Genomic DNA, 15717 nt, shown 5'->3' on the forward strand with positions numbered 1-15717 from the left:
ATAAGATTCAGTTTACTCTATTAGTTCCCTAGAGCAATTCTTCCTGGATTCACTAACTTTCTCTCAAGGAGAATCTAATCTCTTTTAATTTGCTTTTATTTTGTTACATTTTTAGTTAACTTCCTTTAAGGAATAGATGCAGAGTAGTTGCACTTATTTTCCGAAACTGTTTTAAGTTTCTTAACAGCGTTAAGAGACTTAAAACAATGTTATCAATGACACATGCCATTTTGCAAAATTGTTGCTTTTGTAAGGGTTCTTGAGAAGTCCTAAGGGACAAAAAATATGGCTAAATTAGCTGTTGATATGGGTCTAGAATATCTGCAGTAAAGACACTGATACTGAGTTGAGGGAATTGCGTTAGCCCTACATTTCAGCTTTGTTGTTGTTTAGTTGTTTAGTTGTGTCCGACTCTTTGTGACCCCATGGACCAGAGCACGCCAGGCACTCCTGTCTTCCACTGCCTCCCGCAGTTTGGTCAGACTCATGCTGGTAGCTTCGAGAACACTGTCCAACCATCTCATCCTCTGCCGTCCCCTTCTCCTTGTGCCCTCCATCTTTCCCAACATCAGGGTCTTTTCCAGGGAGTCTTCTCTTCTCATGAGGTGGCCAAAGTATTGGAGCCTCAGCTTCACGATCTGTCCTTCCAGTGAGCACTCAGGGCTGATTTCCTTAAGAATGGGGAGGTTTGATCTTCTTGCAGTCCATGGGACTCTCAAGAGTCTCCTCCAGCACCATAATTCAAAAGCATCAATTCTTCGGCGATATCTTAAAAACTGGAGCTTTATATATTATTGAAGCTTTATACCAGCTGCTGCTTCATGAAAGAGACCGTTTGCCAGTCTTGTAGGAGTATTTTTTGAACAAGACATTTAACGGCTTCCAGCAGAATATTAAAATACAATGATATATTAAAATACAATACAATGATATATTAAAATATAGTCCTTTTGACCAAAGGCTCAGTTGCGGGTTGGAAGGAGATTTAAAAAGTTTTCTTTTCCCTTGGTATAAGAAATGCAACCTGTCGCTTATGCAAACCTACCACAAATGAATGAAAGGCTGTCATAGTGTAAGGGTTGAAAGCAGATGTCTGAGGCCTTGACTTTCTTTTCATGGACTGCATAATTTCCATGTATGTAAGCTTAATAAAATGTGCATAATCTTAACCCATTACAGTAAATTCAATAGTTCATTATATATACTTGTTCTCTGGGTGATAGTGTCACTAGGAAAGGTGAAGTGGAAAGAGTAAACACCCAAGGCTGCTTTGAAATATAATTGTCTGGTGCTAAAACATGTGATTTTCCAATAAAATTGTATTTTATGTAATTGGCTCGTTTGCTCTCTGGTTATCCATTTAACTTGTTTACCACAAACATCTGTACTTGTGCTTAATTGCTATGTGTACTGAATACTAATATAGTTAAGCTACAAAAATAACTTTCAAAAACATTCAAACTTGTAAATGGAGAAGAATGTCTAATGAATTTGAGTATTTTATGTTCAACTTCCACAAAGAACATGGCTTTACTTGCCTCCAGCCCACCCGAGTGTACGGAAGCAAATAATCCTATGAAAATTAAGATACAAAACAAAACAAAACTTAATTGTATTAAAGCAAGAGCCATTGAGGATGGAATTCAGGCATATGCTTGAAATTAGCACTGGGAATGGTGTTCCCCTCATTAAACAGATTTGTATTCGGACCTTCTCATAGAAACTAATAATATTACTCACCCATCATGTTATTTGATAAGCAAGACACTTCAGATTTCTGGTTGTTATCTTATGCCTCTTGTTCCTTTCCCATTGCACAATTCTGTTTGGTTTAAGTTGTTCCCCATCTGCAACAGATCCTTTTAGTGCTATTGCAGCTTGGTAGCTTAATCCATTCAAATGTTAAAGGAACGGGCATTTGGGGCAGCTTTTATTTAGGTTCTGGTGCTCTGCAATGCCTTCTTTGCCCTTAATCATAATCTCCATTCTGTTGAAATGTAAAATAAATATTTAAAACTAGGGCTGTAACTTCAATTGCTACATTAACCAGCTAAAGTTTTAGTTACTTAACTGGAAATGCACAATTCTAATTAGGGTTACAAGTTTATTTTTGAAGGCTTCTATGATGAAGAATACTAAAGATGACTTTTCCTTCTAACAATGAGCAAGTTGCTTTTATTTATGAAATTTATCTTGTACTGTACTTGCATCCATTTCTCAAAGGTATCACTTGATGTATTTTAATTTATTTAATCTGTTAAGAGGCAAATGATAGGTTAAAAATTTAATAGATTGTCATTCCTACTGAAATTGAACTACTTGATTACTTGATCTTGAGCAATAGCAATTATTTTTGAAAGCTGGTAATCTCTCTAATAGGTTTCTTTGCAACACATATATAGCTACAATATATATTTAGTCTGCTTCTCTACTCAGTTTTGTCATATGAAATGGTTGAACAGTGTATGCCATATTTGATCAGTAATCTGTAAGTGCTTTTCTTCCTTTTATTTAAAGCTCCTCCTGAGTTTCTGAAGCAACCCTCTAATATTTATGCTCATGAATCCATGGATATTGTGTTTGAATGTGATGTGACTGGGAAGCCAACTCCAACAGTGAAGTGGGTAAAGAATGGAGATGTGGTGATCCCTAGTGACTACTTTAAAATTGTAGTAAGTATATCTTTAGTATGTATCCTGTGGCTTGATTTCCTTGTGTTTTAACTAAACGTATATAGTGCTAAATTGGGTACATTAATCAATGTATGCTTGAGCCACCAAACTATCAGTTTTAATTTTTCTCTCTCCAATAACTGCATAGTCACAATAGTTTGAACCTAGATAGGCAGAAAGACCCTTTAAATTTAGAGGATCAATTTTGTGATGCGGTATGGTAGAAAATATGTTGGTCATACAAGTTCACCCACACTTCTAATTGTACTTTATCAATAGAAAAAGTATGGCAGACCTTGCCAATGTGACAATAGGTTGCATCCTCATGCTAGGACACTGAAAGCTTATTCTAATGCCTCATGTGAATGTGCTTTGTGAAGTATCTCTCCCATCTTTGGGGTGTTTGTTGCATTCCATTTGGAAAAAATGGGCCTAAAAGGTTAAGCATCATCATCACCATCCTTTAGAAGGTGGGACAGGCACTCCTGACCAGTTTCATTTTCCAGTGATGGTCTTTTTAGGTCTTTTCAGGAGCTGAGCTGTGTTAATTTAGAACCCTTTTCAATTAGAATAGAACACTGTTTAGTACATACAGCAATTCTGTCAGTGCCCATTAATGGTTGCCAAATATTGCTGTTTTTCTAACAGTTGTGCTGATCTTGATGTTGTGGAAGTTGAGCACTGAAGTCCAAGAGCTCTTGAACACAAATGTAATTTAGAAGAGTCATGAGGCATTTGAAGCCTTTGTGGTTTCGACTTCCCCATTTTAGTGAATATTATATTATGCCATGTATGTGTTCTCTTTTAGAATGAGCATGACCTACAAGTTTTAGGTCTAGTGAAATCGGATGAAGGATTTTATCAGTGTATTGCAGACAATGATGTGGGAAACATACAGTCTGGAGCCCAGCTGATAATACTTGATCATGGTAAGAAACTAGGGAAACTTCCCCAAAAGTGGGGAAGAATAATTTCAGGTTTACATTCTTTTCCACAACGAATTCTCTACTCAGATATGAGTGACAGCTGTTTGCTCGTGTTATAACCGCATTATCTTTGTAAAATAAAATTTCTAAATGTGTTCTCTTTAGTTTAGTTTGAAACAAACTTTTATATTGCAGAACATTCCTTCAGCCTGTGAACATGATAGATCAAAGACACACCATGATTTGTCTTTACTGTTGCATTTTATAACAATATAATGATTATCAAGGTAATTGGCATTGATAAAGTGAATAATGATTACTTTTCAGTTGTTAAATTACATCTTAGTTATCAAAACTATGAGCTGTTAATAATAATAATAATAATAATAATAATAATAATAATAATAATAATTCCTTCAGTGGCCAGTTAAAGCAAATTCCTTTAAAAACATTTATGATACAATTTTAATATCATTCCAAAAAACCCTCATAACATTTATTAATCACAACCCCGTGTTGTGATTATCTGATATCATTTTAATTAACCAGAGCACTTGAATGCATGGCACTGGATTCTATACATGCAGTTAGTCTCTTGGTGGTTCATCCTTCAGCAGACTCTTAGAAGTGTTCAATAGCCATCCTGCAGGGAGTTTTGTGTGTGTGTTCTACATCATCAGAAGAATCTTTATTTGCATCAACCACTAGTCATATCAATAAAATAAAATGTACTGAAGATAGAGGTAAAAACTTAACTATACAAAATATTTTCTGGAGGTTCACAGTGTGTGTGTGTGTGTGTGTGTGAGAGAGAGAGAGAGAGAGAGAGAGAGAGATCACGAGATCACAATGGGGAAAGATTGGGACATATAATCCTAGAAAAGGATGGCATCCGTTTGACATATGCTTCTCTTGACAGTGGAGTAGGCTCCCTTATCCTTAGCCTTTCTATTGACTGCCAAAATTGACCTCAGACACATAAAGACTTGTGGCTTTCACACAATCTTTTTGTCACTCATCACCCGAAGATGTTGCAAAAGAAGGCCCAAGAGACCACCATAACCAGCTGGATCAAGGCCTCCATCATCCTGGCCTATGATGCCCAGCATTTATGGCCCACTCTGCCAGGGTAGTGGTGACTTTGGGAGCCTTGGCTGCTAATTCGAGAGATCGGTAGGACAGCCACCTGGGCACCCTCCTCATTTACTACAAAATGGACATTTATGCCTCACCAGAGGCTGTCTTAGGGCAGAGTTTCCTTCAGAAGGTAGTTTCTTCTCACCAAATGGCTTATAGGTGCTCCCCGCAGTACTTTGGGCTCCGGTAGATCCCATTGTGACTGGATCCAGTCATAACAGGAAAATGGGTCATTGGGTACTTAGCATGAAGGATTGTTTTCTGATAGACTGTAAGAGCCAGTCTCTTCCACACTGCAATTTCCTCTTTCGATATGTAAGCTTCAGAGCCTTTCTCTGCCCTCCTCATCTCTCTGCCTCTGCATAGTTGTGCATGTTATAAAGTTTTAGTTTTCAAGGTTATTCCGTAATATAATGTTCATTAAATAGGACTCCAAGGTTTCCAAAGGACATCTTTTAAACTTAGTCACCCAGTGGAAACTGGAGAGCTCCAGAAAGTGGGAGTGAGGGGAGGAGACAGCATGCAAATTCACCAGGTGGTTTTCCTGTCTAGGCTAGCAGGACATCACTTGTCCATCAGAAAAAGATACTTCACAGTAAGTACCCAGTGACCCATTTTCTATTCATGATAGTTTTTGAAGCTGGAGAGACATTCCTACAGCAGCACGTTGCTAAGTGGCAAGTACATCAGTATTATAGAGGCTGTCTGAAGGATTGTATTTCCCTATATGAGCCTGTCTGGGCTTTGAGAATTTCGGGGGAGGCCTTTTTCTTCGTCCCTCCATCTGCACAGGCATGTATGGTGAGGACACAAGAGAGGTCCTTTGTGGCTGCTCCCAGATGGGTGAACTCCGTTCCATGGGAGGTCACGATAGCACCCTCTCTGCTTTCCTTTCACTGGCGAGCAAATTTTTTTTGTTTAAACAGGTATTTGGTCATGAACTGGCTATTGTGGCAGAATTTTGGAAGGGTGGGTGTTGTGCTTTTGAATGGTTTTAAGGGTTTTTTAAATGTTTTTTTTAAGGGACACAGGTAGTGCTGTGGTCTAAACCACGGAGCCTAGGGCTTGCCGATCAGAAGGTCAGTGGTTCGAATCCCCGCGACGGGGTGAGCTCCCGTTGCTCGGTCCCAGCTCCTGCCAACCTAGCAGTTTGAAAGCATGTCAGAGTGCAAGTAGATAAATAGGTATCACTCTGGCGGGAAGGTAAACGGCATTTCCGTGCGCTGCTCTGGTTTGCCAGAAGCAGCTTAGTCATGCTGGCCACATGACCCGGAAGCTGTATGCCGGCTCCCTCGGCCAATAAAGCGAGATGAGCGCTGCAACCCCAGAGTCGGTCACGACTGGACCTAACGGTCAGGGGTCCCTTTACCTAAGGTTTTTTTTAGTGCTGTTTTTCATAGGACTACTTATTTGCTTTGTAATATTTATATTTGTGTATTTTTAGTGGTGTTTCTTTTACTTTATGCTGCGAAGTGCCTTGGGAGAGAGATGGGATATAAATGAAATAAATAAAAAATAGAGCTGTGAGATTGTCTCTGTGGTTATGACATGGGGCTCTGTAGCATTCTACTATTATAAAGCATGACAGTTCTATTACAGTTTGTCCTATAAATATGGAATTCGTTAGAGAATCTTCTTGGTAAGCTGTCAAAGGCTTTTTGGGGGAAAAGAATAAGATCTTAAAAATTGCTAAAATCTAAAAAATGTGACTAGATGATTGAGGTTGCTGATATTTATATTTACACAATACATGGCTATGCTTGATTTTTCTAAATCTTAAGAAAAGAATATTTTTTTAAAAAAATAATAATCTTAATGAGGTACTCTTTGCTTTTTCTTCCATTTTATAATGCATAATTTCTGATAGAATTTGTTTCAGGCACAGTGCAGTGTTTATCCATGGATTTGTTGCTTCTGAAGGAAGTAGATAAATGTGACTTTTTATTGGCTCTGTGTAAAAACATACTGTGCCTTTGTGTTGCTCTTATGTTAACACTGGTATCTTATCTAAAATACAGCATAACTTTGGGTTGAAAGGATAGGAAGAGTTGCTTTCCTTTCTGAATTTTCTTTGTATGATGCATTGATAATGACACACCTTTTTGATTATTGTACATGACAGGAAATTTTTAATGACTTCCTTTAAAACAAAATATGTCATGGGTGTGGGAGGAGTGTTTTTATCACACTTTTATGACTTCCTTTAAAAGTTTACGTTGGAAAAAAATAAAACATTCTCCCTGCCAAAGTGGCATAAAATTTTATGGGTGGATTTGGGGATGAGCTCAGAAAGTACTCATTCTCATTTCACAAAACTTAAATAGGCAGTCAACTATTAAAATCTTTAAAAGTGTTTCATTACATTTCCAGAATAGGTTACAAAAATAGTAATGTGAGGCAAACGAAAAATGTGGATATCTGTGTTACATTAGATCAGTCCGTATCAAGCTTGAGATAATCATGTAATTTGAGAAATAAAAAGGGTCCAATCTTTTTGAATCAGAGTTCTCCTTATCATAGCCTTAGGGCAGCACTGCATATTATGATTCCTGCAGAATACACCAGTGTGGTATAATACCTGCATTCCCCTGAAACAGTTACAGTGCTAGCATTGCTATTAATTTAGTGCTCTCAACTTTTTTTATTGAGCTTTCCTATCACCCCCCCTACCCCCAGCCACACACTTTTCTTTTTCATTCATCTCACTCTTTGCTAGCTAAACTTATTTATTCTTCACAGCTTCCAAGAACCTTGAATCGCCTTTGAAATTGATGCAAATGTATAAGTAGTACTTGTGGCAACTAACAATTGCCTCCAGTTGACACTTGAAAATATTGCTGAAAATAAAATAAAAGAAGAAATAATGCAAGATCTGTTCTAATAATATGTTAAGCAGATGCAATTTCTAAGGGGAAATTATTATTGTTGTTTAATATGGTTGTAGAAGCCAGGGTAGTATTAGCCTGCTATTGGAAATAAAATTACAATCTTTCTATTTGGGAACAGATGATCAAATTATGGAGTTTAGTCATAATGGTTATGCTAATGAGTTTTCATTAGGGTTAATGAAGGGAGACGGAGACTATACAATTTTAAAGAAAAAATGATATTTAGTGAATATTGAATTCAGCTCTCAGGACAACTAATTAAAGACAGTAATTGTTTCACTGTCTCATAAGGAAAAGTATTCTTCGAAAAGATTGTGAATGTGTTAGTGTACAGTAGTAAAAAGTTTTGTATAAATTTGAAAATATTCATTTAGTCTTTTATTGGTGTCAAAACAGAAAAAGGTTACCTCACCATCATACATTTTGTCCTCCTGACCTAGTTGTGCTAATGTTAATGATAAGTAACAACAACAATAATTTGTTACTTGTAGCCGGCCCATCTGACTGGGTTCCAACAGAAAATAACAGCACAGTTAAAATTCAGATATTAAAAACTTCCTGATACAGGGCTGCCTTCAGATGTCTTCTAAAAGTCAGATAGTTGTTTATTTCCTTGACATCTGATGGGAGGGCATTCCACAGGGCAGGTGCCACTACCAGGAAGGCCCTCTGCCTGGTTCCCTGTAACTTTACTTCTTGCAGTGAGGGAACCACCTGAAGAGTTGGACTTCAGAGTCCGGGCTGAACAATGGGGTTGGAGACGCTCCTTCAGATATACTGGGCTGAGGCCATTTAGGGTTTTAAAGGTCAGCACCAACACTTTGAAGTGTGCTCAGAAACATACTGGGAGCCAATGTAGATCTTTTAGAGCCTAGGTTATATGGTCCCGGTGGCCACTCCCAGTCACCATTCTGGCAGCCACATTCTGGATTAATTTTAGTTTCCGAGGCACCTTCAAAGGTAGCTCCACATAGAGCGCACTGCAGTGGTCCAAGCGGGAGATAACCAGAGCATGTACTACTCTGGCGAGACAGGGTGCAGGGTCTCAGCCGTCATACCAAGTGGAGCTGGTAGACGGCTGCCCTGGACACAGAATTGAGCTACGCTTCCATGGACAGCTGTGTGTCCAAAATGACCCCAAAGTTGTGCATCTGGTCCTTTGGGAGCACAGTTACCACATTCAGGACCAGGGAGTCTCCCACACCTGCATGTCCCCCAGAAACAGTACCTCTGTCTTGTTGGGATTCAGCCTCAATCCGTTGACCATCCTCCACCCGTCTCCAGACATTCACATAGGCCATTTACCGCCCTCACTGGTGTCACTCAGAAAAGAGACCCTTTCTCCTGTGTGCTATTCCCAGGTGGTTCAATAATCTGGGCACAGCAAGTTACCTTGGCGTAGAAATATCCCATTCTATTCTGTTTTTCTTTACTTTTTCTCAACCATGTTGTTAAAAGAAAAACCCTACAAAGGCATTTAACCAGTATATTTTTTACTTCCCTGGGTACTTAGTTGACTTTTTGCAATCTGCTCACACCACATCATATGATAAGGCACCTTCCTCTTGTGTCCCTTATTCTTATGCATTTAGCCTCTATTACTTCTGGGCCATTTTCTGCCATTTCGGTGCTTAAATCAGCTTACAAATAATTAAAACATAAGGCAGTAAAACATTGCATAATTTTCTATTCGTAGTAAAATGTTCATGTTTTAGCTAATTTACAATAATAAATAGTTCTAATTGAATCTATTCTTAAATTAGATCAGCCTCAGCAGTGTTTATTGGCCAGAGCTCTATATTATCTACTTAATTGAGCTTTCAGTTGCATGAAATTATTAAATAATCTTCTGAACTGTTGGAGTAGAATTAAAAGCAAAAAGAGGCAGCTAATTGCACAATAATTTTAGCTGTACTGCACCATTTCTTTCAAATATCCTTGAAGGTAGATATACATGGAAATATATTACAGGGATTCAAAATACAAAGAACTATTTATGTATAGATTCTCTCGAAACAGGGAAACCTTATTTCTAGGTCTTCCTTAGAATTGATTGTACAAGCTGTTATAAAAATAAATGCTTGCTCTCATTTCTGAATGTTTTCATTGATTGGTTGGTTGGTTGTGTACATATAAAATGTGTTTGTACACACACATACACACCCTTCATATTTTAAATTAATTCACTTTCATCTTAAAATACCTCCATCCTTTTTCTATTAGTGCTCAAGGAGCTTACAATAAAATTAAAACAAGAAGTTAATTGTTCATTGTTATTCTTATTTTAATGCAGTGGTACTTCAAATAATTTGTGAAATTAAGCATGCCAGGCTTTCTCTAATAATGATGGCATGCAGTACGATAGCTAGGTGCTGTTTAATCATGAGGAATAATGATTCATGAAGAGAACATGTGACTGGAGTGAAAGATTGGGGGTAGGGGTTAGTGGATCTCCTGTTCATATTCTTCACATACTGGTTGGAAATGGTTTCAAACTACCTTAGGATTCTCACACTCCTTTAATAGATGAATTCACAACTGAGCAACTTAAAATATGCACAAAAGAATCAGTACACCAAGCTAATCAATGTCTATTTTATTCTTATGACTAGTATAAACTTGTTTTTTTCAGTTATTCAAAGAAAAATTGAAGTTCTTCTTGAAGTATGCTTATTTGATTGCAAATTTAATGATTTTCTAATAAATATTTCAGTGAAAAAAAAGCTTAAATGTCAAACTGATGTTTTCATTCTGAGGTGCTACTTTATCCTCAATTTTCACCCTTCCCTTCCCACTTCCATTATAATGGAGATTTGACTGCCTGCTCTATAGTGATGTCTCCTTTGATATTTCCCATTAGTTTTCAGTAGTTACCTTTTTTGCCTGCATGCCAACCTTCAGTTTAATGGCCTTTTTTGTGTGTTCATTTTGTTTTGTTTCCCATCGTGGTTTTGTTTATTTCTTTTTTGGTTTTTTCTGTTTTCTCTTTAAATCGTCGTGATGTATGCCCTTCATATTCCCCAATGTTTGCACATGACAAGATGTTGCCATCCCAACATTACCTCCCACTTCACTGACCAGTGCCACTACTGACCATCTAGCACCAGCTACAAGTGGACCGTTGCCTTCTGCCCCTCGAGATGTTGTGGCTTCCCTTGTCTCTACCCGCTTCATCAAGCTGACCTGGAGAACACCTGCATCCGATCCTCATGGAGACAATCTCACCTACTCTGTGTTCTACACCAGGGAAACCGTAAACAGGTATAATTTACTTTTTTATATACAAATTTACAATATAGTAATTTCTTTACTTGACTGTTTTTAAGCTTTAGATTTCTTACCTGTACCACTCCAAAGGCCTGGTAAGAAGTTCAGAACTTTCCAACTAAAATAAAATGCTGTGACTTTTTTTAAAAAAAGAAAGACACATTTTATGTAGTTGCTTGGAGATACACGGGCTCAACTTGAATTTTCAGAGTGAAGAAATAAGGATGAGATGTTGTCAGATAGACACTTGTGGCTTCATCCTGTTTGCCTCTTGCCTTGCTTCTTGTGAGAGTATCTGATGAGGAAAAGCCAATTTGTGTCTGTCTAGTGCACTCTTAAGAACACACATGGAAAAAATATTATTGAAACTTCAAGAACTGACTTTGCAGATGAGTTGTTTGGATCTTAGAGCCGTTGAATCAGCTTTGTTTCTGAATTGTGAATTCTATTCTTTAAGAATACCCTCCAAGTGAGGAATCATGTATTTCTAGAAGAATCAAACATGAATTCTGGCTGTCCTTGGTATAGCACTTATTTTGGGAGCTTTGCTTTTGTGGGACATCAAAACTACTTTAGCTGGGAAGGAGTTCTTTAATTATGTTGGAAGCTGTGGAAGGCCTATGGTTTAGTGAGAGAGCACATGCTTTGTATGCAGATCATCTCAGGTTCATTCCCTTGCATCTTCAGGTAGGGCTGGGAGAGACATCTGCAACTGTGCAGAGGTCAACTCAAAGAATAACACTTACAGATAAGCAAATCCCATCTCCCTCATCATTACTTTGTCATTACTCTGTCCTGTGAACATTATTCTGAACTAATACCTTCCCTGTGGTGCTGTCATTTACTGCTTATGTATACCAAATATTTTCTAACCTCAAGTCTTTTCCCATGTGCCTTTTTTTTTTTTAAGGGAGCGTGTTGAAAACACAAGCCATCCTGGGGAAATGCAAGTGACAATTCAAAACTTGATGCCTGAGTCTGTGTATATTTTCAGAGTGGTAGCTCAAAACAAACACGGGCCTGGAGAAAGTTCATTGCCACTTAAGGTGGCAACACAACCTGAGGGTAAGCTTTAAACATTTCTACCCTGTTTGTTGCTGTTGCTGTGGCAGATGGTTAGGGTTTGTTTTTAAAATGTTTTAAAATGTTTGTTTTTATCCTTTTCACACAATGCAGTGGTGGCTGTGCTCTGATTAACTTGCTATATAATTCTGTATGATCACACTTGTATCACTTAAGCCTGGTTCCTTTAAGATATGTTCATGTTATGTTAAAGTCAGTTGTCTATTTTAATGATTTAGAGATGATCCAGTGAAAGTTACCCGACCTGGCCACAGTGATCCATGTGACGGTCACCTCCAGGCTTGACTACTGTAATTCGCTCTACGCGGGGCTGCCCTTGAAGCTGTCCCAGAAACTCCAGCGGGTGCAGAATGCTGCAGCGAGGCTCCTCATGGGGTCTCTGCCATGGGAGCATATTCACCCAGTGCTTTTCAAGCTCCACTGGCTCCCAGTGGAGTACAGGTTCAGATTTAAGGTGCTGCTTTTGACCTTTAAAGCCCTTCACGGCCTAGGACCCTCGTACCTACGGGACCGCCTCTCCCGGTATGCCCCACGGAGAGCCTCAAGGTCCATAAATAGCAACACCCTAGTGGTCCCGGGCCCTAAGGAAGTTAGATTAGCTTCAACCAGAGCCAGGGCCTTTTCAACTCTGGCTCCGGCCTGGTGGAACGCTCTGCCTCATGAGACCAGGGCCCTGCAGGATCTGATTTCTTTCCGCTGGGCCTGTAAGACAGAGTTGTTCTGCCTGGCCTTTGGCTTGGAGCCAATTTGATTCCCTCCCTCCCTCTCTTTCTTTTTTCTTTTCCTTCTCCTCCTGCGATGAGGCTACATTTTAATATTTTAATGTTTCATTATTTTAATGTTGTATTTTAATCTTGTTTTTAAGTTGTAATCATTTAACTTGTTTTTATTATTGCTTGTAAGCCGCCCTGAGCCCGGCCTTGGCTGGGGAGGGCGGGGTATAAATAAAAATTATTATTATTATTATTATTATTATTATTATTATTATTATTATTACTTCTAAGCCTATATTGCAAAAAAATCTCAGCATATTATTAATAGGACAATCGTATGCATATTCACTCTAAATAATTTCCACTTTGTGCAATAGTGCTTAATACCTAGCAAGTGTGTTTAGGATTGCAGACTAATTCTTATGTTGAAATTAGTAGTATTTAAAAGATAAGACTTCTGCCTGCATAGTAACAAAGGAAGTTTAGTTTTGGCTGGATCATGTTCTAAGCATGGGTGCAATCTAATCTTGCATCGGATAATCCCTTACGGATAAAATTCAATTTAAATTTATCTTTGGATGCAAATAGTTTTATGGCAATGTTAAGCTTCTTGTGCAGTCTCATTATACTTGAGATGAAGCACAAAGTACACTTATGTCAGGAAGAAAAAGAAGTTATGGAGCATAGAATCATAGAGCATAGAAGTCAAATCTGCTTTAAAAACTCCCAAGTTTGAATTATGATATGAGATACCACAATCAACTTAAGCATGGCCTTTTAAAAAACCAATTTAGCATAAAAATTGCCTCTCTAAAAACATTTTTAATTGCTAAAGTCTGGCCATTCTTCTCTTCTATTTTCAACATCCATTTTAGGTTGGGAAGGTTGATTCACATTTTTTTGTTTTTTGTTTGTTTCAGTGCTCATTAAAGGTTCATTTTTCCCGTATCATCTTATTGATGTTCAGCCATGAAATTGGCATATTGGGCAGTTTGAATGCTTTCACTTCCATTTTTTATTAACCACAGGTTAATGTTGCATCTGTACCCTAAATTAGTTAATTTTAACTATAGTTTGTTGAAATAAGCTGTGTTCATAACCCATTGGTTGAAGTTTCAATTGTTTCAAAGAAAATGGGTTGCAGTTTTTGTGGATTTACATGAAACAACAAGCTGTGGATAATCAAAAATGGAAGTAAAGATTACAGAAGTGGAAGCAAGCATGTTAGCCTGAGATTTTCTATGGCTCATTCCCAACACAATAAATCAAGGTATAATTTAACATCCGAACCAGTGGAAAGGAATTAGCATGATTCAGCTGTGTGCTCAATTCATGGAGAGCCAAATGGGTTCCAGAACATGTCCATTCACACTGTTTCACTTAAAGTCTGTTTAGAATTTAAGAGCTCTTTGCTTCAGATATGCAATATAAAGTGTAATGAAATTTTTTTTTAGTAATACTTATAATACATCTTGTTTATTTTTCAGTTCAGCTTCCTGGCCCGGCCCCTAATATTCGAGCATATGCAAACTCACCTACATCAATCACTATTAGTTGGGCAACACCTTTATCTGGCAATGGTGAAATCCAAAACTACAAGCTGTACTACATGGAGAAGGGAGCAGACAATGAGCAGGTATGATGCATAGCATAATATTAGCAGAATTTTAGGCTTTTTTTACCTGTAGTAAGATTACTGTTTTCATTATAGTTCTCATTTCAAAATTTGGATGTTATTTTGTTGGATTTTATTAACAGACAAACAGCAGGAGAGAATACCTTTTAATATTTTGCAGCAAATGGACATGTTGCAATTGCTAGACAAATTCTAGTTTCACTTTTTGAAATTTCACTCTTTGAAGTATTAAAGCTATTGCAGGTAAACGGAGGGTAGAATCCAAATGTTTCTGGACTCGTAATTCCATCACCCCCAGCTAGCATGAACAATGATCAGTTATTATTTAACCACCCCTGAGATAAACAAATGAGATTCTCATAAACATGTACTAGTTTTCTTTTACAAAAAGCATCCATTGAATTACTTAAATGCCTTACCGCTTAAGAATTTTATTGCCATTTTTATTTAACTAGATAGCCTGGAGGTCATTTATTTCAGCTAGTGTTGAGCCATGGGGGTTTAATTTTGTCAAAACACATTTAACTTTGAAAACAGCCCCCTACACAATGAATGTCAAGATCAGAGTGTTCACATATTCAGAAAGTTCTGCCCTCACTTTCCTGATTGGCTAGAATCATGCACATGGCTAATCTAATTCAAAATAGATTTGCCCTAACTCAAAATAGATTTGTTTGCCTTTGATGAAGAAAGCATATAGCCAAGCCTGACTGACTTCATAACATTGCTAAGCCGTCATACTTCTTATGCCACTGAGGCAACAGTTGCTGGGTGAACAGTGACAGAGAACGTTTTCAAAGGTGTGGCAAACATTTCAGTCATATTTTGGATCTCAAATGCCTTGGCTCCCGAACAAATCAGCTCTCGAACGATCAAAACCCAGAAGTGAGTGTTCTGGTTTTCGAATGTTGTTCAGAAGCCAAATCGGAAGCCATGCCTTAGTTTTCAAACGGTTCCGGGAGTCGAACGAACTCCCGGAACGCATTCTGTTTGAGAACCAAGGTACGGCTGTATAACATTTTTGAGAGCCATGGAGATTTCTTTGGACAGGACTCTGCACTTTGTTTTAATTGGGTGTGTGTGTGTGTGTCGTTTAGACATTTTTAAATAAATAACGAAAGAAAGAAACTTCTTATGGTAGCCATTTTCATACAGCCATCTAAACCATGGGTATATTATATAGAATGTGCCACAGCAAGTACTGAGCTTTCCCTCCTCACTTTCAATTTCAATTTTAAGTAAACTTCAGTTTTACCGTAGATTCCAGCGTCTAAGGCGACTTTTTACCCCCGGAAAAGAGGTTAAAAAGTTGGGGGTCGCCTTATACGTCTGGTATAAGGTGGGCGGGCTCCGCGCTGGGAGAAAGCCACCCGGCAAGGAGCCCGCCGCCCACCG

At 38.1% G+C, this 15717-nt stretch overlaps 1 protein-coding gene across 16 annotated transcripts in view; it reads left to right on the plus strand.

Moving 5' to 3' along the window:
• NEO1 (neogenin 1) overlaps nucleotides 1–15717 on the plus strand; it is a 106893-nt gene that overhangs the window by 49708 nt on the left and 41468 nt on the right. For 9 of the 16 annotated variants that reach the window (XM_083586187.1, XM_083586189.1, XM_083586191.1 and 6 more), the window contains exons 6-10: nucleotides 2518–2672; nucleotides 3481–3601; nucleotides 10665–10884; nucleotides 11801–11955; nucleotides 14174–14322. In XM_083586187.1, coding sequence (XP_083442313.1) covers nucleotides 2518–2672; nucleotides 3481–3601; nucleotides 10665–10884; nucleotides 11801–11955; nucleotides 14174–14322 — 800 coding nt within the window. The remainder of the gene's footprint in view (nucleotides 1–2517; nucleotides 2673–3480; nucleotides 3602–10664; nucleotides 10885–11800; nucleotides 11956–14173; nucleotides 14323–15717) is intronic. The other 7 variants (XM_083586192.1, XM_083586194.1, XM_083586190.1 and 4 more) reach the window with 1 other exon arrangement.

Source organism: Podarcis filfolensis (genome assembly GCF_964270895.1).
Source record: "Podarcis filfolensis genome assembly, chromosome: 14".
In the NCBI taxonomy this organism is placed as follows: Eukaryota; Metazoa; Chordata; class Lepidosauria; order Squamata; family Lacertidae; genus Podarcis; species Podarcis filfolensis.